The sequence below is a fragment of the Dermacentor variabilis genome, chromosome 10 (assembly GCF_050947875.1).
Source record: "Dermacentor variabilis isolate Ectoservices chromosome 10, ASM5094787v1, whole genome shotgun sequence".
Lineage (NCBI taxonomy): Eukaryota > Metazoa > Arthropoda > Arachnida > Ixodida > Ixodidae > Dermacentor > Dermacentor variabilis.
In genome coordinates, this window is record NC_134577.1 from 3,294,292 (window position 1) to 3,318,332 (window position 24,041).

Genomic DNA, 24,041 nt, shown 5'->3' on the forward strand with positions numbered 1-24,041 from the left:
AACGATATGTCACACTCTATGAGCTACCACTGCCACGGTGGTAACAGCTCTGCTGGAGCCCTAGGACACTGTTCAAGAACTGGAACACCCATTTCCTCATTAAGCTTCGTCACACGCAAAGAGAATGGCTTTCTTGCTGCAGGCCAGTTATTAAGAGTGTGGCAGCAGTCATGTCGTTTATGATTGAATAAGAATGACGTTGAATGTTTGCGTTTATTCTAAAAAATATATATAAAACTGGTATATGAATGCTGGAGATGAAGTGACCACTGGTTCGACTACTACATAAAGGCTCCGGATCGGACTTGTCCTGCACTGGCCATGAGATGGATACCCATACGGTGAACAGGGCCTAGTATATTTAGTTCACTTAGCGTTGCGGAATGATAAATTATAGTAAAAGCTCGTTTCACAACTCCTTAGTTCGAAATTTTGGATAATTCGAAGTAGCTGCTGCGGTCCGTCCGACAATGTATTGAAAGCAATATGGAACGCATCCCGCTAATTCACACTGAAATCCGCACCACCACCGATAATTCGAACTCCATGCCTTCATGTACAGGGAGAGCGTTAGCGCACGGGACCACGTTGGTGACAATCGCTGCCGTGTCGCTTTGCTCATTCCATCTGTGGCCGTCTGTTGCAGGTCGGTTCTGTGCCTCTCTCAAGACCCTCAAGATAAAAACGCGAACACAGTTTTTCTTTCTTTTTTTAAATTGTGATAGCAATTATATGGACACTCAAAGTGCATTTCCATCGTCGGCATCACTGTCGCCGCGCGCCCTATGCTGTATTTGCAAATGAAAGCGTGCAAGCGGAGTCGCGAGAGCCAACAATCACGGCTCAATCTTGCCCGCGTGAAAGGGACGAATGCGAAGAGGAAGCGCACCGTTTTCTCTCTCTCACTCTCGCAGGCAAGGCACTCAGCGTTACGAGGTGCCAATGGGGGTGGGAGAGGGGGGGCATTCTCTCCGGCTGCAACTGCACATGTGGCAGCTATGAGCGGTCGTGCGACCATACCTTGAGAGCGATCTGCGTTGCGGGCAAGTCTAGTTGCATCGGCAGCTCGCAGATTTGTGCGTGCTGCGTGCTCTCGGCGCTCACTTTGGTTTTAAACGATAGCACGAATGTCATTTCGCTCACTGCTGTTGCCGCGTTTCCTCACCCCAACGCTTTGACAGTGAGTGTCCGTAGTAATCAGGTGTGATGTGTTCATGCTTGCTGTGCACGTTGATGCCATGCTTAGTATTTTAGTTAGCAAGCGAATGTTTACAAGTTGATACAGCTGATAAAAGTACTATCTTTACTTCATACCGCTGTCTGCTAATTTGCTATCGCAATCGATGCTTCGCCTTTTGAGCGAAGCTGCGTCTTTTTCTCTTTCTTTTTCATGTCACATCTTGGAGGCTACACTCTTTATCTACAAGGTGTTCTGCCAAGAAGTGGCACGAAGTAATGACTATAACATGGCGACCGTGACGTTTATCGGGCTTGCAGTACCAAAAAGCATACATAGCCTTTGAGATTCGTGGCTATTACTCAAAGGAAAGCATCGCGTTTGGTTGCCACCTATGTGTATAGTGGAACTCAGCAGCGTGCAGTAGGTGCATCTACGAAAGTACAACGGAGACCAACATCGCAGCAGGTTGTGATGCATTCCTAAGGTACATTTTAGAGCGCAACTCTTGTTCCTGTGGTGAGTGTCAGCACGCGTCGCGTGCAGCCGGTCACGCAACGACACCTGTGCTGCGCCAGCCAAAATGCCGTGCCCTCTATACACTTCGACGCTAGTGTCGTCAAACTGCATACAGCAAAAGCTTGTTAATTCGAAATCCGCGAGGATGCTACGAAAATTAGAATTACAGTGAAACCTCATTAAATTGTAGTTGGCCGGAGCTCGGAAAAGGTATGTATTAAACGGTAGTACTGCTTAACCGAAATTGCATGAGATCACCCACTTACCTGTCAAAAACGCAACTCAGAGAGAGTACAATGAAAGGGAAAAAAACATGCAATATCTATTCACTCCGTGCAACAAAAACGTTATTTCCGTTTGGTTGCGCGGCGGCCTAACAGCGACGACCACGGCCTCAAACTTACTGAAGCTGCAAGCCAGCTTTTTGGCCAGCGCCCCGCCCCCTCTTCTTGCCAAACACATGCATGGCATATTCTTCGTTAGCGCTGCATATTCTCCGCGCACGGGCACGGTAGCGCTGCAGTTGTCACAGGGCGCATTTTTCATTGTGAGGTGCTGTTCTCGTTGCCACAATTGCATTCATGAGGCTGACGTAACACGGCTTCTACCACTGTCGAGCCTGAATCGCCTGTGCTGACACTTTCCGTGTCATCCTCATCACTGTCGCTAGGCAACAGAGGCAACAATGGCGAAAAGTTGAACCTAGTAGCCGACAACTCTCCCGTTGCAGCAGCGCTGCCGAGCAACTTCGCATTCCAAATGTCACACAATGTAGTCAACAGTAGATGCCTGTCGCGTGCCAGCACCAACTTCTTTGTGTCACGTTCTATAGCACGAACAATGTCTAATTTTTCTTCTATGCTGAGCACCCGGCATCATTTTTTATCTGAGCTTCGGTATGACGCAAGTCCTTGTTTGCACAATGCTACAAGCTCTCTGGCAGGGCGCTGAAATGATGGTGATGTTTATGTGGCTTCATGTGCAAACGCACAGGGTGCTTGGAGGCCGTCGGTCTGATACATAGTTCCGATCTCTGAGTCTTGTTGTTCTGCCGGGCGACCCGATGGAGATGACACACCGCTGTGTTTGCGCGATTAAAAGTGGAAACACTACGGGTTAACCGATACGTACATGCAATAAGCTATTACAGTTTAAGCGGATACAAAACACATTATGTTCAATGGCCGCTGAGTCGGGGATTTGATTTTAGTACTTTTAAAACAAAAATACTGTTTAAGCGGGTATGGTTTAACAAGGTTTTACTGTAGACGAAATTCGAACTAATGAAAGAAGTCAAAGAAAAATATCACTCGGTTAAGGCGCGTATATAGATTGTGTGGGGATGCGCGACTCACGCGCGTCCCCAGATATCTTGTTTTCCCCCATCTCCTGCAATCCCGCTTCACCGCGTGGCCTGCGTGACGCCCGCAGCGGTCGATGTGGTTGACGCGCAGCGCGAGAGATGGCGCGAGTGTTGCGCTGCTACCGGCGGGGTTACTTGGGTGCGGGAGCGGAAGGCGCTCTCTTTTTGGGTTCAAGATCATCAAGCGGTGCGGACGTGCCGTGCCGCGCGTGCGCCGACCCATGCTTTTGCGAGACCGTCTCGCGTGGCCGCCTTCGAACACGCCACCGTTGGCGTGACCGTACACGCGAACAACCAGGCGTTGGGATCCAGCATGGGGCGAACATATTCACTCGCTACCTGGTCGCGGTGAGTCGGACTTTCTAGATTTGTTGCGCGCCCATCGGCATGTTTTGTGGATAGCAACTCGGCTAGCAGGCATTGATCTATGAAAGGCACAATAAATGCCCTTGTGATTGTTTGCACTACTGTGTTGTCGTTCCTTTGTCCCAAGAGCACGGGAGGAGAACCCCACATCTCCCACAATTGATGTCGCGTGAGCACACGCACACACACGCTATGTCACGTTGGCGTGAATAACAGTTTCTCTACTTCGAATCACTGGCGCAGCCATGTAACTGGGCGCGGCCAATGTGGTCCAACGTGCCCAATGTCAAGATGGCTGTTGCTCAATCCGCACATTCATCGCACTGACTGGCACGGAGAAACAAAAAATGTTGCAGTTTCGCCTGAAAAGCAATGCATCGATTGCGATAGTACATTAGTAGATAGCTATACAAAGTAAGGATGGTAGTTTTATTGGCTGTATAAACTTGGATAGCTATACAAAGTAAGGATAGTAGTTTTATCGGCCGTATAATCTTGTAAACATTCGCTTACTAACTACATTAACAAGTATGGTGTCAAGCACGCACGAGTAAACATTAATACATTTCGCTCGATGACTGCGGAAACTCGCTGAAAAATGCTGGAGTGAGGAATCGCGGCAGTAGCAGCAAGCGAATTGACCTTCATACAGCTCTCGCTTCAACGCGAACGAAATATAGAAAGCACATTGCATACGAAACCCCCGGCACCACATGCACTCTGCAAACATCGCAGATCGTTTTGTTTGATTGTTCTTCTCGGCAAAAACACATAAGGTGGAAACCCCTTTTTTTGTGTGACTGTGTTGGAGCAGGGAACCTTGCAGCGACTCCTAGGTGCTTTCCTGCAAAAATTCCTGGGAAATCTGGAAGTGGACGACCCTTTCCTCATCCAGAAGCCGCATGAAGTCTCTACATTCTTGCATAGAGAGTGCTCACCAGACTGCCGCGCCTTTTCCGTTGATGTCAAGGACTTGTACTATTCGTTACCAAGTAACCTGATCTTAACGGAAGTCGGTGATTGCATCGATAAGTACGGCGTAGTTAAATTTTAAAATGCCTGTGGAACGAGTGTCGGCAGCTTCATGGAAATGCTCACTTACTACTTAAAATCCACGTTCAGTTGTCATGACAATAAGGTTTTAATTCAAAATCAGGGAGTGTGTATAGGTTCATGTTTGGCACTCATACTTAGCAACCTTTTGTTGGCACGCTATGACAGGAGCTTACTCGCTTGCCTACAGCTGACCACCATAAGAATATTTTGCTTTGTAGACGACTTTTTAGTATTTTATCCAGTTGACCTTTGTGACATGGAGTTAACATCCAAGACAATTATTGACGCCTTCAGTGCGATTATGAAGGATTTTACATTAACAACGGAAGAGCCCACTAATAACCGTGTAAAGTTTTTAGACATTGAGATTGTTTTTAAACCGCATCACGTGTGCTGGAGCTACTCACCTCGCTCAAAGAAAGGGCTTCTCCCGTTTTCGTCTGCTCACTCCAAACTCGTAAAACGCGGCATCGCTAAGGCATGTTTGCGAGCTGCTTTGAAGCGCTTGTGCGAGCACTCTGTTGAACAGAGCTTTTCAGCACAAGTCAACAGACTAACATCAGCAGGCTACCCGACCAGCGTTTTGTGCAGTGTTGCTGGTGACCTTGTAAAAGAGTTGAAGAATGCCGGAAAACAAACTTTGCAGTCATCGCTTTCCAGATCTAGGCTTGCCGTCATTCCTTATGTACACCGTGTTTCTCATAACATTATAAAAATTGCGGCCAAGGCAGGAGTGAGGGTGGTGTGCAATGCCCCTAAAAAACTGAGCGGGTTGTGCAAAATAGTCAATAGGGAGGATACTGTCGTGAGCAAAAGCTGCTATAAGAATCATGTTCAGGGCTTTATTAACTGTACAACGCAGGTCGTCTATAAAATCCCACTTGATTGTAAACTTTGCTATATCTGGTAAACAAGGAGATGCATTAATGATCTCCTGCGCTAGCATGCCGCTTCACTAAAAGGAAACCCGTACAGTCATCTAGCTGCGCACTGTAAGACGTGTGGTTGCACCCCGATCTTTAACAAGTGCGAAATAATCGGCAGATATAGTGAAAAGCGTGCACGGGAAATCTTTGAAGCATATTGTATATTCAGAAGTGGCTACACGAGCGTAAGCTCTGCGTCCCTCTCGCTCTCAACAAAAGAAATTGATTATCTTCGTGGCTGACACTTATCCTTCTTTCTCTATTCTTTATGTCACCTTCATGATGTATTTGTATGCTGCTTCTACAAATAAAGCATTTGGTTGCTAGTCAGCACTCTGTCCTGTTTACTCGCTCGTCCTGTGTTGCGCTGTTCCTGTTTTTATTCTAACATCAACAGACTGCGTTCTACCACTTAAGTATGCTTTGACCCATTCAACAAGATACGGTGGAAGACCAATCAACTGCAAATTATAAATAAGCTTTGAATGCTGTACCTTGCCAAAAGATTTTGCCATATTCAAAAAAAGAACATCGATCTGTCCAGAGTTATCCAGTACGCTGAGAAAGTCATTAACCATCGTAACTAGTCGACTAGTGATTGACATGCCCTTGCTGAATCCATGCCTAACTTTGGCATGAGTTGTGCATTAACGAGCTTTTACTGTACGCACCTTAACCGAGCAATTTTTTTCTCAGTTTAATTAGTTCAAATTTTGTATAATTTGAATTTTCGTAGCATCCCTGCGGAATCTGAATAAACGATCTTTTACTGTATAGCTCTGTAGTCAAGGTGTGAGTGGACAAGACTGCTATACAAGTTCAGGAGACACTTTCCATCCCTGCCCCATTTTGTACGCGGTAAAAGTTTTAAAATGTTCATTGTCTTAAGGCATTTTGTCCTCAGAGGCTTAACATGAGGTATAAATACGAGTCTAAAATAATTCCTAGAAACTTATGCGCGCTGCTCACAGAGAGCTTGTGTCCATCGATTTTGATACTTAAGAATGGCGTTACGCTTCTCTTGTTTGTAAAGAGTACACAAGTGCTCTCGTGGGAGCTTACTTCAAAACCATTTTCATCTGCCCATTTTGACGATTTGTTTATTCCAAGCTTGTGGGGTTCTCACCCGTGCCCTTGCAACAAAGGAATGAGAACAGAGTAGTGCAAACAATCACAAGGGCATTTATTGCACCTTTCATAGACTAATGCCTGCTTGCCGAGTTGTTATCCACAAAGCATGCCAATGGGCGCGCGATAAATCGTGGAAGTCCGACTCACCGCAACCGAATAATGAGCAAGTATGTTCGCCCCATGCTGGACACCAATGCCTGGTCGTTCGCGTGTACAGCCACGCGAACGGTAGCATGTTAGAACGATCATGTCTGTCCGTTCTGAGGTAGGCCTCGCGAGATGGTCTCACAGAAGCATGGATCGGCGCAAGCACAGAACGTCTGCACCACTTGCCGACCCCGAGCCAAAGACGAAGCGCCTGCTCCTTTTTGCGCCTAAGTAGCCCCGCCGTTAAGTGGCGCTAGCAGAGCAGCACTCACGCCATCTCTCGTACTACCCTGCAAGCATACCGACCGCTGCAGTGAAGCCACGCGGCGAGCCGGATTACAGGAGAAGGGAGCTATGCGAGAAAACAACATATCAGGGGACGCGTGAGAGTCGCGCATCCTCACAAGCTGCACCTGTTGTTCGCAGATGGCAATATTGCATGACTTGAAGCCTATTTGCACATCATCGACATAAACAGAATGAAACATTGTGTGTGGGATGACTGTATGTAAACAACTCATTTTTTACAATAAGTAGGATGCAACTAAGCACACCCCCTTGTGGTACACCAGTCTCTTGGGTGAAGGGCCTAGACAAAACATGACCCACTCATACACGGAATGTGTGATTAGAGAGGTAACTTTTGATTGTGTTTAACAGGATGCCACGGACTCTCATTGAAGAACGATCTCGGAAAATTCTGTAGCGCCATGTGGTATCGTAAACCCTCTCTAGGTCCACAAATACGGAGAGACAGAACTGCTTGTGTATAAAAGCATCTCTAATACCTCACTCAATGCGAACAAGGTGGTTTATTGTGGACATACCTTCCCTGAAACCACAGTGGAAGGGGTCTAGGATTTCTCTGCTTTCTAGCCCACAGATCAAGTGCCGGTTTACCATTTTTTCGAATAGCTTGCAAAGACAGCATGTCCTTGTTTAATTATAAGAATGATCACACTTTTCTTCCATGACGATGGAATATAACCAGCTGCTCACATGGAATTGAAAAGACTTAAAAGTGTATTTAGAGTTTCAGGCTGCAGGTGCTTAATCATTTTGTATATTATACGATCGCCACCCAGTGCTGAGTTGTTGCAACACTTGAGAAGTGCCTTAAGTTCAGAAAGAGAAAATGGTCGATTGTATGCCTCATTTCGTGCACATTTGCGCTCGAGGGGCTATCACTTTGTGCATTCTTTGAACTTCATGAAGTGTTCTGTGTAGTGTGATGCACTAGAGATGTATTCAAGATGTTCACTATGAAAGTCAGCCTGATCTTCCAGGCTATCACCTTGTGTGTTTACCAAGAGGAGTGATTGTGTGTGACGTCCTTTTAATTTGTTCTTAATAAAAAGAAGATGAATACAGAAGCAAATATTTTCGAATATGAGGTATTTCTATCAACTGATAGCAAGCTCAGTGGCATGAGGCCCGAACTTTGTCACAATTGAGATTCTTTCTCAACAGCTCGTAAGTCAACCTCAACTGTCCTGACATACTCTCAGCCCGCAACGATGCCTCAGTACTATGTTTCACTGCTTTAGATAGTTTATTTGGTTTGGATGAGGAACATTTGCATTTCAGCATCAGCCAACACTTTGTTTTTTGAACTCAAAACGGCGGCAGCATGCTTCCTTTCCCGTTCATTCCCCAATGCGTAGGTCCTTTCCGTTTTTGTCCGCCTTCCGCCACTCGTTCACCCCATGGACCATTTCAAGCATCTTTTTGGTCAGTTGCACAGTCCATGTCCGATTTTTTTAACTCCCTAGGGGTCGTGAAAATATCCGAAAAATCGGCCGGTTGCGAAAAATAAATGCACGTCATTTACTGCCCTTAAGGGCTCAATTCACCACATGCACATTCGAAAACGGTCTGCAGGCCTGTCGTTACACGTATTAGGCATATTTGTGCTCATACTGTGACAGGAAATACCAGGTGCACGCGTGTGCAATTAAGGAATACATACTGTGTCTTGGGACAACAGCCCCTTCACACTCTCCTTATGCTTCTCTGCAATACTTTTGTGCATGCTTCACGAAGTAACATTTCTGTACAGAGACAAAGCTGACTTTCAGGAACCGGCATTATGCAACGCACTGTGCTTTCCAAGCTTCTAAGCCAATCGTGAGGCCCACAAAGGTGGAGTCTGTGGCATTTCTGACAGCAGAGAATTCTTTCAATAAAAAACACGGCACCCAACAGCAGGATGCTCCATAGAGAACATCGAAGCAGCTAGGCATAGCATTGCCGCAGTGGTGGCTACAGCTGCCAGCGGATCTGCATGCGAGAGCGCCGGTTCGAGGCGGCGAGGTAATCAAAATGGCAGCGGTGGTGGCTTTGATTAATGCCATTTTGGACCTGCAGTCACGGCAAAACGTCCGGATAATTGGACGGCGAAGAGTTCCTGCGTCAGAAATTTCATACGTTCTGCTACATTGACTCTATGGGGTACGTGGTGGTGCCGCGAAGCCGTCCAAATTATCGGGAATCCGGAAAGTCGGTCCTTGACTGTACACTGGCAACTCCTCCAGCCGACAACAGGGCGTCAAAGACGATTCATTACGATTCCTGTCTGTTACTCGAGCCAGCACTACCGCGAATTTCGACCCTTTCGATAAAATTACAGCTAATTTTCCCTGATAGAGGCACAAATTCCCCGAGTTTTTCCATACTACTCAATAACCCCGAGAATTCCCGGTTTTCCCGGTTGGTAGACACCCTGAAAACATTAGATTAACTCCTTGCAAAGTTTAATGCAACACTCCAGCAGCTTTCTTTGGACACAAATGCAGACACATTCAAGTTAGTTCTTAGCAAGAAATAGGACATCAACTTTAGGTCTGGCACCAATATGTTCCAATTCATGAGGCATCCAGTGTAGAATAAGCATTACTGCAAACTTGTAATGCTTGTCACACTCTCTACCACAGCTTGCCTTTTGCTGAGCGCCTTTCGAAACTTTATTGGAGTTAGCACATACTGATTTGGTCATTTAGTGTGAATAAAGGTATTCAGATTAATTATGAAAGTGTGAGGGTGACATCTCTTTCCTGACCATGAAAACTGCGTGAATGTAAAACTGAGGGCATGCCAAATCAAGCAAAGTATATATGAGGACAATAAAAGACCTGCCAAGCACGAAGGCACAGCATTGAGAAGACCTCTGATAGTGATGAATGCTTTTTTTTTTCTTTTTGAGGCCAATTTCGAAAGCCCACTCCTTTACTCTAAATGTGCTAGCAGAGAAGAAAATCGCAATGACTTGCCTTTCTTCAGCTTCTTCTTCTTCTTCTTGCCACCATCTGCCACATCTCGTTCCTTGCGACTTGCATTAAGATACTTGTCGGATGAAATTAGACCTGAGCAGCGAGAACAGTGAGTGATGGATTCAGAGATTGTGCTCTCACAAAGCACAAGCCTTAATTTACTAATTTCTTGAAAAAACAGAGTAAACATTAAACAAAGCTAATCCGGAAGCTACACTAGCACTGAAGCACAGACACTTGCGCAAGAGTGCACTAAAAAGCTTTACTGATTTTGAAACCCGTTTAAGGGAGTACTAACACAAACATCTTGTCACATATATATATATATATATATATATATATATATATATATATATATATATATATATATATATATATATATATATATTTGCTTTTTTAGGCAGGTGTCGTCTCCACAATTATGGCATGAAACCTCAATTCCTCGAAACTGACCCAAAATAATTATAAGTTCAGACCCTTGTATACAACTCATTCAAAATGTGCACCAAGAGCAATGTAGCTTCGGATGCGAAAATGGAAACTGATCACAACACTGAAAGCAGATGTAGCAGTCCAAGGCATTACAAAGAACTTAGTCAGCCTGATGCAGTCGTTGCAAGGCCATACAATGACTGTGCTGCTAAAAGCTGCTAGATAGGCCTTTCCAATTGTTCACTTTTCTTGGAAATGCGGGGGTGACATGTTTTTCCTTCTTGTCCTGTCAAGTGTTCAACGGACTCCGGTTTTGGCAACACAACCATAGTGGGTGCGTAAGCATAAGTGGCGTCTGGTACCGCGAGACCACCATAGGCTTTAGCACCATGCCTTTTTTTTTTAAAGTGTGCGAATATAAGATTTTCATTCTTAAAGTGAATTTGAATAATGAGAACCAAGTGCAAATCGAATCAAATATCTTTTGAATAATTTTTTTTTTGAAATTACTACTGCATTAGCAAAAGTGCAAATTTTCACCACCAAAAGAACAAAAAGCAAATAATGTACAGGAAAATTATGCTTTGTGGTCAACAAAATTCTGCAGTACAACACTTTTGCTTGACAGTATCACAACTGCAGTTATTTAATGTTGCCATGAAGGAAGGATAGCTGCTTGAAATGTTCAGGGAGCAGCAACACTGTCTTGTAGGTCACCATTCTTTCAGACAGTGAAAATAGCTGCTCACCTTGGCACTGAAGTGTCTGGTATTGGCATATATCTCTTCACAAGCCCCCCCTCCCCCCCAACAGACAGCATGATGCTTATACCCCCCCCTCACATGTATCTTCTTTTTAGTCACAATTTAGACATTAGACATTAGACATTATTTATTTTATCATAAATTTGTACATCAACATAAGCAAACAACTGTTGGGCCCATAGCCAAGGCTAGTGTGGGCCCATGTGGTATACATGCGTTTGTGCTGCGGCGATCAGGACAGTGATGAACAAATGCGTATTGATTATACATAATTGTACAGGATGAGAAACAAGAGGGAAAAAAGAAAACATACATCAGTGCAACAATAGAATAGTATTACTAAAAAAATATCACCACAAAGGCAAAGCAACATTCTTAACTAATGTTTGAGAGATATAATCTTTTTATGGAAAACAAAAAGTTACTGGCACTCTTCACTTCTATTGGTAAGGCATTCCATATTTTTGTACCATGATACTGAATTAGTCTTTGACCGTATGTGTTTCGGGTAACTGGTAAATTGAAATTTATGTTAGTGGCATGTCTAGTATTTCGTGTAGGAATCACAAATATACTAAACGACAATGAGTGATTGCGACATATTATGTTATTCACTAAAAAAGCAACTTTCATTTCGGAGGATAGGGTAAAGGGAAGTATTTTCAACCTGCAAAATAAATGACTGCTGGATTTGAATGGACTAGAAAACTTCATTATCTGCACCGCTCTCTTTTGTAAGCGCAAAATTGGATCCAAATATGTTTTAAATGTGGACGACCATGATTCGCAACAGTATGTCATATGACAATGAAAGAGAGAAAAGTAGATTATTTTCAGTACCGAAATATAGAAGCATGGCCTCGCCTTTAAGAGCCCATAACGCGCTGACGCTAGCTTCGAACATACATTATGAATGTGTGGCTTCCAGTTTAAACTACTGTCTAGTGTCACTCCCAGATATTTAATTGTGTTCACCTGCTCCAGAGTGCTATTATCAAGATATATTGGCAGAGGTGCACTGTTAACATGACTATGCCTAGAATGAAAAATCATGTAGTGAGTTTTAGCTTTGTTGAGTGTAAGTTTATTTGCTCCAAACCATGATGAAACACAGATTAGTTCTTTATTAGCAATCTGTATTACTTCATGAAGTGTTTTGCCTGTAAACACTAGTGCAGTATCGTCCACGTACATGACAGCTTTGGCAGATGTGAGAATTGAAGGAAAATCGTTGACATACAAATAGAATAAAATTGGTCCTAGGACAGACCCCTGTGTCACACCAGTTTTAACAAAAGAACACGAAGACGTAAAATTAGTAATTTTAACAAACTGCTGTCGGTTGGTTAAGTAACTAGAAAATAAATTAAAAGTACTGGCACTGAAACCATAGTATTCAAGTTTCTTTAGTAGTATGGAATGAATAACTGTATCGAAAGCTTTCTTGAGGTCTAGAAATATTACTAAGGCTAATTCATTATTATGGAGTGCTTCGTTTATATGCTGCGACAACTCTAGTACTGCTGAGGACGTAGAGCGACCAGTTCTGAAGCCATGCTGAGATTCATTTAAAATGTTGTTTGTGCTCAGGTACTCTTTCAATTGAATAGAAATAACCTTCTCAAACACGGTATTAATAACACTCAAAACAGAAATTGGTCGATAACTTCCCGGGTCATTATTATCACCGCATTTATATATAGGAGATACTTTAGCAATCTTTAGAGTTTCAGGGTATGTACCGCGTGCGATATTAAAATTTAATATGGTCGTAAGAACAGGGCAGAGGAGGTCAACGTTATCTTTTAAAACTTTGACAGTAATGCCATCGTAACCAGCCGTCTTGTTAGCATTCATATCGGTTAATATATTTTGTACTAGAGTATCTTCTATTGGTTTAAGGCAAAATGTGCTGCATAATAACGGGTAATTAAAATCACATGTCTGATGAGTTATACAGTCAGCTAGAACTGGCCCAACGTTGGTAAAGTATGTATTAAACTCATCAACTTTTTCGGTGTCAATTCGGCCAGGAGCAATGTGCCTTTTCACAGGTGCACTAATTACATTGTTAATAATGTCCCACATCTTTCTAGAATTACCCTGAGCCTTACAGATCAGTTGCGCGTTAAACTCTTTTTTCCTGTTACAAATGATTGCAACGACAAAATTGCGGGAGCTATGAAACTGCTGTAAATAGTACATATTATGTCTTTGCTGTTTCCACTTCTGATACCAAGTGTCTCTTTCCTTAATGGCGCTTAATACAGTCTTAGTCATCCATGGACACAACGGCTGCTCGTAACTGTGATGATTGGTTGTTGTGCATTCAGAGATGACACAGGAGAGGGTTTTCAGTAGCTTCTCACATTCGGTATTGTTGTCTGCAGTGAGTACGTCAGAGAAATTTATCTTCTTAATTTTATCACGAAGCAGCGAGTAATTTATTCGACCTGTGCGTGGATTTAGTTCATTCCTAGTAATGCTTCCATCATTAGGTATCAATGCGAAGACCGGAGAGTGATCTGTTATACTAGTATTGTATACACCTGCAAGAATATTATTATGATTGCATAGTATATGGTCGATGATTGTGTCTGAGGTTGCTGTAATTCTTGTGGGTTGAGAGATTGTGTTCTTGTAATTGTATGATTGTAATAAGAAAGAATAATCGGCATTTAGGTCTCCGTAAGTGTCTATGTTGAAGTCCCCGGTTACAACTACAGAGTTAAAGTTTCTATCAGTCAAACCAGAAAGAATGGTTTCCAGAACACTGTAAAACTGTTGTAAAATTGAACTGGGTGGTCAATAGACTACGCCTATGACCATGCCTGTAGGTATCTCGATAGAAAGTGATTCAATGTTATCATTACTTATAAGCAATTGAGGCATTTCGATGAGGGTTAGTTCTTGTCTAACATATAAGACAGCACCTCCGCCACATGATGAAGTCTGTCTTGGGTTAGATAGAAAATGATAACCGGAAATCGGAATGTGTTCGCTGTTTCTTAGCCATGTTTCCGAGAGCGCAATGATGTCGTATGAAAACTGATGCTGCGCTAAAAATGCGCACAATAAATCTTTGTTTCTATTCAGGCTTCTGATGTTGCAGTGAAGTATAGACATGCATGGTTTTGCATGAAATTCGGTGTTAACTTCGGTGATTGAATATGCCATAAGGAGGAAAAGCAGTAGCTAGTTAGAGATATGAACACTAGACAACGTTGGCTAGGTCTTCTTCAGTTCTTATGTGCAGTACAGTGGAATTTTCAAGCTTCCTCATTAGGATCTTAGATTGTGACAACCAAGCGAACTTCCAGTTTTTATCCCGCTTCGTTTGCATGGCTTTGCCGAGCAAGATCTTGTACTCTGGACAAAGATGCTCATTGATGTACACAGGTTCGTTCTTTTCAAGACCAAGTGATGATGTCGTTAACCTGTTACTTTTAGCACTCTGCAGCAGACGGTCACGAACGTTCCTGGAAACAAATTTAACGACAATGTTTGGTCGTCCTTGTCTTTTGTCGGAACCCGATGAACCACATTAATGTTTTCCAGTCGAAGCTCCTCCTTCAGGCATGTGGCTATCTTCAGCATCATATCGGGTAAAGATTCTTCAGAAGATGCAGGGACGTTTTTGATTTCTAAGTTGTTCCGACGACTATACTGTTTTAGCTCTATCATTTCCTCCCTCATGCTCTTTACTTGAGTGGTTAATTCCTTTATATCTCGACAGTGGTCGGAATTTAATCATGGTCGGAATCAAATAATTGGTCGGAATTTTAATCATGCACATATCTTTCAACCTGTGCTTGTGGCAATAAAAATTGCTGCCACAAGCAAGTGAAAATTTCTGTTGGTTGGTGAGCTTATATAAGCCTTTCCACATTGCTGACATAGAAGGACCCTCTTCAGAAGCTTTCGTTGTTGAAGACATATCTGGGTTGCTTGGTGTTGAAATTTCCCTTGCTTTTTCTAAAGCCAGGTTGCCATTGAAACATCCTGGTGGTACTTAGAACGACAGTCTCAAAACATTGCCATGCTACTTTGTCAAATTTACAGTTTAGGAACCATATTTTTAGGCATTTAGCCAAATTGGTAGCAGACACAGAAGTTTCCACCAGGTGGCCGGTGTTGTCCATCTGCATGAAGTGGCAGCACAGTGTGGGTACTTCAGCTGATAGTGTTGGCTAGCCAGAAGCACCAGCAGCAGCACCGTGACAGTGCCCTTTTTTACTTTTGATCTGCTTCACTGCACCGAAAATATGCTTCACTGCAATGCAATCTGTATGCTTCGCCGCAGAGCTCGGCTGTATTGCAGCAAAGTTGACTTAAAAAACCGACAACAGCAATTTTGAGGGCTGCGAACATTCAAACATACAAGTGCCTTTCGAATTGAATCGAATACTAACTAATTCGAATCGAACATTCGAAGTTTCGAATGCTCGCACACCGCTACATATTTTTCTAAGTGACACCATGCTGCACTTTGTGCACGCTTTGAACTAATAGCATTAAAAGTAGCACTGAAAGCATTTGTACCACTCTTTGAGAAACTGACGCTCCATAACCTAATTATACATCAATGGCTACCTAATAAAGCAATCAAAACAAAAGAATTTTCTGTCAGCATTTTAAAGAGGCAGCATAAGGCCACAAAAGCACGAAATTGTTAAGGCAACTTATGTATGAGCCAGAACAAGCCGTGGAGCATAAATAAATAAAAGCCACAGTGCGCTCACCAGGTATGTGAAGAGGCACTGACAGATCGATCTCGGTCACAGGGATGTCATCCAAAGCTGCCCCTTGCAGATGCCCATTGGCTGACTGAAATGCATGTCAACTCTAGCACACTGGTCCAGCACAAGTGAGAAAACAATCAAATTAATGCTGTTCTAAGCAAACTCTTGCCTACAACTCTTCATCACAGCTAAAGCATTAATTCGTTCCATGCAAGACCATTAAATGGCTCATGAGGCGGAAAATCCGGCATTGGTGGCACGACCACATGACGGTACGAAAAGGCTATGAACTTTCGACTTTAGGTGGGAGTCGAACCCATAACCTTTGGTTAAGATAGAGTTAAGGCACTAAAACCCACAACCCTTGGTGTTAAGGTGAAGTTAATTAAGACTGAGGTAATTAAGGCACTCGAACCCATGACCTTTGTTGGGAGACGAACCATCGACTGTTGGTGGGAGTCAAACCCACAACCTTGGGTTGTGGCATAATGTCCAACCATCAGGCAGTGGTCGCAATGCTTTAGCATTTATCCACGTGGGGATAACTAAGTGCCCCTTGAACTTTTTGAATAATTTGGCTCTCAGAGACACTGTTATGCACAATGCAGCTACAAAGTAAACTCACTGTACAAGTTTAACTTAAAGTTGTTGCCTTCTCGACAGATGCGCTCAGTGCCACTTTATTGCACGTCCTCACTGTTTCTGTCAATATTACTGATGTTCAAAGTTTCACTGCAAATAATCCACACTGCCAATTGGAATACTAATATTGCTCTAAAATTGGTACGAAATTTTATACTTACATGGAAGCCAATCCTGAACAGTCAATTTTACAGAGGATGCACTTAGTTTTGCATCTTACTCTTTCCTCATTTCCATTTGTAAAGCTCCCACAAGCACTAGGCGTGTGATACAGTGGATTTGACAACCCAGAGCAACGTGCAGGCTATGAGTGATGCGATACTGGGAGGCTCCAGATTCAATGTGTGACCCTTTTACCTGCTTTTGCATTCCACTCTTGTGTGGTTGTGGCAGCTACCAATCAAACCTTGTGCTCAGCAGCAGTGTGCATGAGTTCAAAGCAAGTTGCTGGCCACACAAAGACTGGGGCTTCACTGAAGCAAGTGCTTGAAGAAATGCAGACAACACAATAACTCAGTGCCAGTGTGTCTGCATACCCTGCTTTTGGGTATGGCCTTCAGGTAGTGAGGGTTGCTGGCCTGCTCTTGCCGACGGGCTTCTCTCATCTGCATTGCAAGAGGGCATGGAGTGAGGATTATCTTCGGCACCTGTCTAGTAAATCACAACCACCACAGACTTTTTTTACTCACACAGTTTGATAACATTACTAGAGGCAGCCCAATGGGAGTCAACATGAATTTGTCTATGATTGGGCATGGATGTGCAACAAAACTCCAGCATAGTGAAGCTGAAGGGGAAGCTAAAAATAATTTGTTTTGAAGGTTGTCCACCCTCATGGCCAAACTTGTCTGCTCAGGATTGGCAGATATTAGTGGGTAAGCCAATGACAATGCAAAAGACCACCATGGAAGAAATAATGAGCACGTATGAGTTAGCTTATTCTTTCTTGCATAAATCGATCGCTCGGCTTATCAGTATTATACGAGTGCATCGGTAGAGCACTGCACTCCAATTTTCATAGAATGCTTGTCACTAGATACAAATGGATGCTCCTATGCCAAACAAGCATTCTAGAAGATCAGAGGCTTCCAGCACTGTGCCAGCGCACTCAAGAAACACTGATAAGCCAAGCAATTGCAAAGAAAATGAGAACAGAATGCTAAGCCTTTAATTTGACTGCACATAAGTAGCTGTTTACTGTGGCATGCATAAGCTAGGCACTCAATGTGAAGAGCTGCCGTTGTGTCAGTACGCACACACTATGCATCGCACGATCACGTGGCCACCAACTGGGCAGGGCAAACCAAGTGGCTGAAAGGACCTGAGGGTCCCAAATCTAACCTCATGCAAGTCCCTAGTGGCATCACATACCACCACATGCAACCTTAACTGCAGCAATCTCACTGTTCTGTTTTAACCTCACAACATTTCCTTGTAGCAGTAAGTGTACTACATTTACAATTAATTATTCCCACAATGTATCTTGAGTGAATAAATAAATTACCGAAGTTTTCAACTATGCTTGTCACAAAATGTAGACAATGTTTGGCCAGTAACACAAGCCATACACACTGCTGTTTCTACAGTAAAACCTCGTTAATTAAACCCTCATTAATTCATAAAGTTGGATAATTCAGACTTGTCCTCTGGTCCCGGAATGCATATGCATTGTTTCACGCACTCAAACTAATTAATAAGGTCTTATTTGGCCGCACATCAGTTAATTCACACAACTCTCGGAGCTCATCGAGCGTGGGGCTACACAGAAGAGCAAAAATGGCACTAGTGTCAAACCAGAATAAAAACGGCAGAGTCCGCATCGCCATAGACATCAGCAAAAATCGAACAGCACTGCCGGAGCACTTCAGCAATATTTATGCCTTTAAGCCTTTATGCCTTTAAGCCTTTGGAACGCATACCTTTGGAACCGCAAGGTTGTCATCCATGATTGTGTCGATAGTGAGCGCGTTTTCATCCGCAGCGGCTGAGGCAAACAGTAGTTACGTTTTGACTCTGTGCATGCGTCAGCCGCATGCACGGTGGAAGGAAAAAAAAATTGAAGTGTGAATTGCTGCGCCAGTTGGTTCATGTTTAAAACAATAAAAAACCAGCAAAAACCAAGACGCAGGACCAGATGGAGGCACACACGCATACAGTCGCTGTCAATAAAAATGCCTCCACTAGGATATTGTCTGCCCTACAGATCCAAAGCATGGTACTTAACCACTACACTATGCCAGCAAATGTGCAACTGTGTGTGCGTGTACCTACTTCCTTCTGGTCTTGCATCTTGGCTTTCGGCATTTTTTCTTTTTTTCACTTTAAAGGAAAAAAACTGAGGAGAGGCCCTACCCAGTCCAGCAGCAATGGCAATGTTGTCAGGGCACAATGGCGGTTTTGTTATGGTAGTGTATGCTAATGCATGTCCTTCCCCGTAGGTATCTTAGCATGGCGAAGGCGTTGTGTGTGTAGGATTGCGCAATTATGTGTGTTATCTATTGTCGGGTACAACTTTAGAGAATAAAGGAGGCCTCGCCCAGATAACCAAAGCGCGACAGCCAATTGCTGCCACGACTAAAATAGTCCAGCTGAAAAAAAACCATGCTTATAAAACATGCAATTCTAGGTATAAAGACTTTTGGATTTTGATGACTGGTTTGGTAGAGCTCTCGTGATTGGAATTCTACAGCACATGCCGGATTGCAAAAGAAAAATAACCCTGTGCCTTCTACAATGCAGCACGTTGTCTGCTTCTTAGCTTTTGCATGTGTTTGCATGTACACGGCACATTTGCTACTCGTTTTTCAAGCTTAAAATGAATCACTTGCTATTTAACAAGTACTTAAAAAAACCAATGCATTTATTGAAACCATTACAAACCTGGGGCAAGAAGACAATAGAGGCAGAAAAGCTACGAAAAAGCTTCATTCACCGTTTCAAATAAATACTCGTGATTTTAAACAGCATAAGATTTGTACTTTTTTGGTTTTGTGTTATCCCAAACTTATTTTCAAGAATGTGATAGGTATTTTTTTTTTCATTCCTTTTCAGTTTTCTTTATTTTTTATTTTTCTGCAAGCCTGCCGTCTCACCAGTTCACAAAGTGTAGTGTCAGCAACACTCCCTGCAATCTTTCGCCGTTGGATCATGGCTCAGAATAAACGCACCTGGCACAAATGGTGCATCATAAGCTCGCAATAATATTTCTGGCTTGATAGACCCAGTAACAAATGCAGGACACTTGTTACTCCCATCCATGTTGGCACACAAAACTACAGGGAGGCGCAGCTTGCTGTTTTTGTCACCATTACACGTCTCCTTTGAGTGGATGTGTCTTGGACAGCAACATCTGGAAGAACAGTCCTGTTTCATCGCCATTATATACGCCAGTGTCAACGTAGCTGTTGTGGATGCGACGCAGCGTTTCCTCCACCCACTAATGCTTCGCCTCCAAGTAAAGTGAAGCTCCCTCACTGGCGAAGCTTTTGTAAACAATGTTGTGCCTGTCCTTGAAGTGCTGTACCAAGCTGCCACTTGGTTGGAAGTCCACACTGTCGATAGGTAGGGTGAACTGCTTCGCCTTTGTCGGCAGAATTGGCCCACTGATGGAAATGTTCATAGCAGGGGCATTGGCCCACTGATGGAAATGTTCATAGCACGGGCACCAAGAAACAACTTGTGGAGGGCCTCTGCCACCACCTTAAAGGCACCATGTCAAATGTGTTTGCGATGTCTACCGACCAGTTTTTTTTCTCGAATTTCTCTACCGTGCGAAGGATTGTCGACACTGTCGGTTGCAATAGCCTGTACTTCACCATGTTACGAACTTTTTTACCATCTTTGTAATCCCTCACGATACTGCATTTTGTCTCCACACCTATAACATTGAGCTTTCTCCTCACTCGCAACATTGTGCATTGCCGATGATCAGCAGGCAGATCAGCCATCTTCTGTTTTAACGGGAATTCAAACGAGGCAGAGAAACGATGTGGCCAGGAACGACATCAACACAACAAACAAAGACGAGCATGAGCGACTTAATCCGTTGGCAGAACTGCACAGAATGAGGGGCCAGCAAGCAATGTGGGAGCAGCGTCGTCAGCGCAGTTGGCACAGCATAGAACTATGAGCGCAGCCCATTTTTGTTCATAAGGGTGCAAGGGCGAAGGGAGACAAGCATGCAAGGCTGGTGATGTGGAGAAGGCTGGAAAACAGGTTCCATTGTATGAACGCACAGTGGCTGTTGGGGCAGTGGGTGAGGGTGCAGCAGCTCGAATTTCACGTTCTTTTTTTCTTTGCATGGATTATGCATTCCATTACCTTTGGCACGAACACCCAGCAGCCAGAATTCGTTATAACCAATAATATGGCATGGGGGCATTCTAGTAAGCCGGTTATTTCATCACAGACACATACAAAAGTTGACAATACAGCAGCTTCTCATTGTTATTAACCTATATATTGCTAAAACCGGTATTGTTATAAGTGGGTTCGACAGTACGCGCGCATCCTTTGACTCTGCCAATTAGGCTGGCAAGTTAGGCTGACGATGCGCAAATTCAGTTTGGCGAAATACTTTTGCGGTAGTTGCCGGCACGCCACCTGCAGACTAAACCTTGGCCTTTGGCCTCTAGTCTGTAGGCTGTTCCACATGCTGTGATTTTCACTCAGCAACACAGTGATTTCTGTCGTGCGTCTGGACTGCCGCAATCGTCACAGTGATCAGTGCAATTTCGGGCAAGCTGACAAGTGCCGTTCAAAACTGGGCTTTCTGCTGACGTCTACATTACAATGTGTTTTGCCTGCATCCCTGCAGTTGAGCACTAAGTAATCATAAATTTAAAATGCTTTTATTATGACCAGAAAGCATACTACAGTCAAACTCGTTTATAACGAACTCAATAGTTCCGCGAAAAGTGGTCATTATATTTATTTTGAGTTCATTATATATGGACTCGCCCTTAAGAAGGCGCACAAATTAACCTCACTGAAGCTGGCATCAGCAGTTACAATTCAGCAGCACATAGGTCTGAAAAACAGAATTTCAGTGCCAGTTTTGTTCCCGGTGCGTTTCCGCACCTAGCTGCGAATTTCCATTACAAACATCCATCGAAAGAACAAAATGCGGCCTTGTTTAGCTGTATTGAAATGGTGCCCAGTTCTGATTGCCTGTAATTTCGAAACTGCAAGCACAACAGACTTTTTTTATTCTGGAGCTTGTGATATTGTTACAAGCACAGGGAAAAGGGGTTTATTTAAGTTTGCGAGAGCAAGAACAGCAGGCTACGAACAGCAGGAATGGCCGCTGCACAGTCCTCGTTCTCCTCTTCCCTTCTATTCTTGATCCACTCGTCCCTTTTACGCGTTCGGTCGCAACATACCTCATCTCGCAGACAAAGCCCGCTGGGTGAGTCAACTATCTTGTCGTGGCATGTATGATTTCAACCTTGTGACATGTGCAGACTTGTGCCCTAGCAGAACGTCTACCAGTGTCCGTGAGGTGCGCGAAAGTATAGTTCACATCGCTGACTTTGTACAACATAAGGTCCATCGTAGTTTGCCAGCAGCTTTTGACACAAACCGCGCTTCCTTGTGGGAGTCCAAAGTCAAATGAAATCACCAGGGTGATATGTAACAGGCCGATGTTGCGCATCGTAGCGGGCTTTGGAGTTTTCTTGCGATGCCAAAGTCTGCAGACGTGCAAGTCTCCGAGCCTCTTCAGCGAGGCATAGCGTATCGGCAACCACAGGATTGTCATGGTGGTAAAAAGGGAGGACAGTGTCGAGTGTATACCGGGGCGGCGAAGCATATCGAAGCAAGAAGGGGCTGTAGCCGGTTGTCTCATGCTTGGCGGTGTTGTAGGCTTAAGTAATAAACGGTAGAACTTCATCCCAATTCTTATGATCAGACGCAACATACATGGAAAGCATATTGGTGATTGTTCGACTAGTGAGCTCAGTAACGTGGATGATATGGCATCGAGTGCCTGAGGTGCGAGTTACATAAACGCGCAAGCTCTTACATGATATCTGCCGTGAATTGACATCCCCGGTGGCTTATAACAACACCAGCCGGGACATGTCGCAGAACAATAATGTGAAGTAAGAAGAGCAACACTTCGGTGGCAGTGGCTGATGGTATAGCTGCCGTCTCGCAATAGCGTGTGAAATAGTCGGCGCACACAATTATCCAGCGGTTCCCCTTAGATGACTGAGGAAAAGGTCCTAAAAGACCAACGCCAACTTGCCAAAAGGGTGAGCTGGGAGGTGGCACAGGTTGAAGGAAAACCAGATGGGGCAGTGGTTGGGCGTTTCCAACGTTGGCACTGTATGCAGCTGGCAACATACAACTCAACCGAATGTTGCATCTGGGGCCAGTAAAAGCATTCTTGAATGCGATAAAGGGTGCGCACAGTGCCTAAGTGGCCGGAGGTAGGGTCATCGTGCATAGCCTGAAGGATTGCTGGCCGGAGACACTCTAGCACCATTAGAAGGAAGCGTGCACCCGTGCTTGTGTCTGTCACGTACACAGTAGCTGCTTGTTGCACTTGAATGGGCAGAAGTGAAGAGTGGCTCCAATTTGGTGTCTGTCCATCATTCTGCTTTGAACGCATCAACATCTGGAAAAGCGGATGTCACAGAAGCGACAAGATTATCAAAATCGTCTCCGTCGCAGTCCGTCGTGGTAAGCGGCATACGGGAAAGGCAGTCTGCGTCAGCATGTTTTCGGCCACTCTTGTAGTAAACAGTGAAGTTATATTCCTGCAAGCTGCGACCGTGACAGAACTTCGTAATGACGAAGCATCTTGATGATTTCGTGATTAAATTACGTACATTATTCTGAAATATTCGGTAATTCGAAATTCGTAGTACTGAAAGTTTTTACATTAAAAAGATAGGCATTTTGGCGGGTATCTAAAAAGATTAGTAAATCTGAAAAGCTCGTTAATGTGGTGTTCGCAGTAACGAAATTTTATGGTACTGGTTTCCTTGTTGTTTATTGTAACAACAGAGGCGTGAATGCACTGAGAGCTGGGTTCAATCTTGGGCATCGCTCTGGTGGAAATTACACCGTCGCCGACGCATGTGAAAGCTGGCAGTGGTACTCGTTAACGACATGTGTGGCAGAAAAATTTTTTCGCTTGAATCGCTGCATGTGAAACAGCCATATACAGTCGAACCCGACTATATCGAACCCGTTTACATCGAATTATTCTATATATCGAACAATTTCTGGACACAATATAGTTACAATAAGTATATATCTCAAAAATTACGCTTACATCGAACAAAAATAGCAGCGACACCCGATATATCGAACGTCAAGCGGCGGAAAGTGCCCCCGGAAGTTGGCTTTCCCTTGCAGTGGCGGAGAAAAACCGCCTGCGCGGCTCCATCCAACCACTCTCCCTACCGTGACCGTGCCCAACCGCGCTGCCTCAGACGAGCCGTCGGCACCCCCCCCCCCCCCCCCACCTGCAAAAAAATGATCCTGGCCCGCCCACAGC

At 44.0% G+C, this 24,041-nt stretch overlaps 1 protein-coding gene across 6 annotated transcripts in view; it reads right to left on the bottom strand.

Annotated features, from left to right (window-relative positions):
• The window catches only part of g (adaptor-related protein complex 3, delta 1 subunit-like garnet), a 285,419-nt gene that overhangs the window by 126,720 nt on the left and 134,658 nt on the right, over positions 1 to 24,041 (bottom strand). For all 6 annotated transcript variants that reach the window (XM_075671312.1, XM_075671311.1, XM_075671310.1 and 3 more), the window contains exons 20-22: positions 17,071 to 17,139; positions 15,893 to 15,977; positions 9,955 to 10,047 (exon numbers count right to left, since the gene is read on the bottom strand). In XM_075671312.1, coding sequence (XP_075527427.1) covers positions 9,955 to 10,047; positions 15,893 to 15,977; positions 17,071 to 17,139 — 247 coding nt within the window. The remainder of the gene's footprint in view (positions 1 to 9,954; positions 10,048 to 15,892; positions 15,978 to 17,070; positions 17,140 to 24,041) is intronic.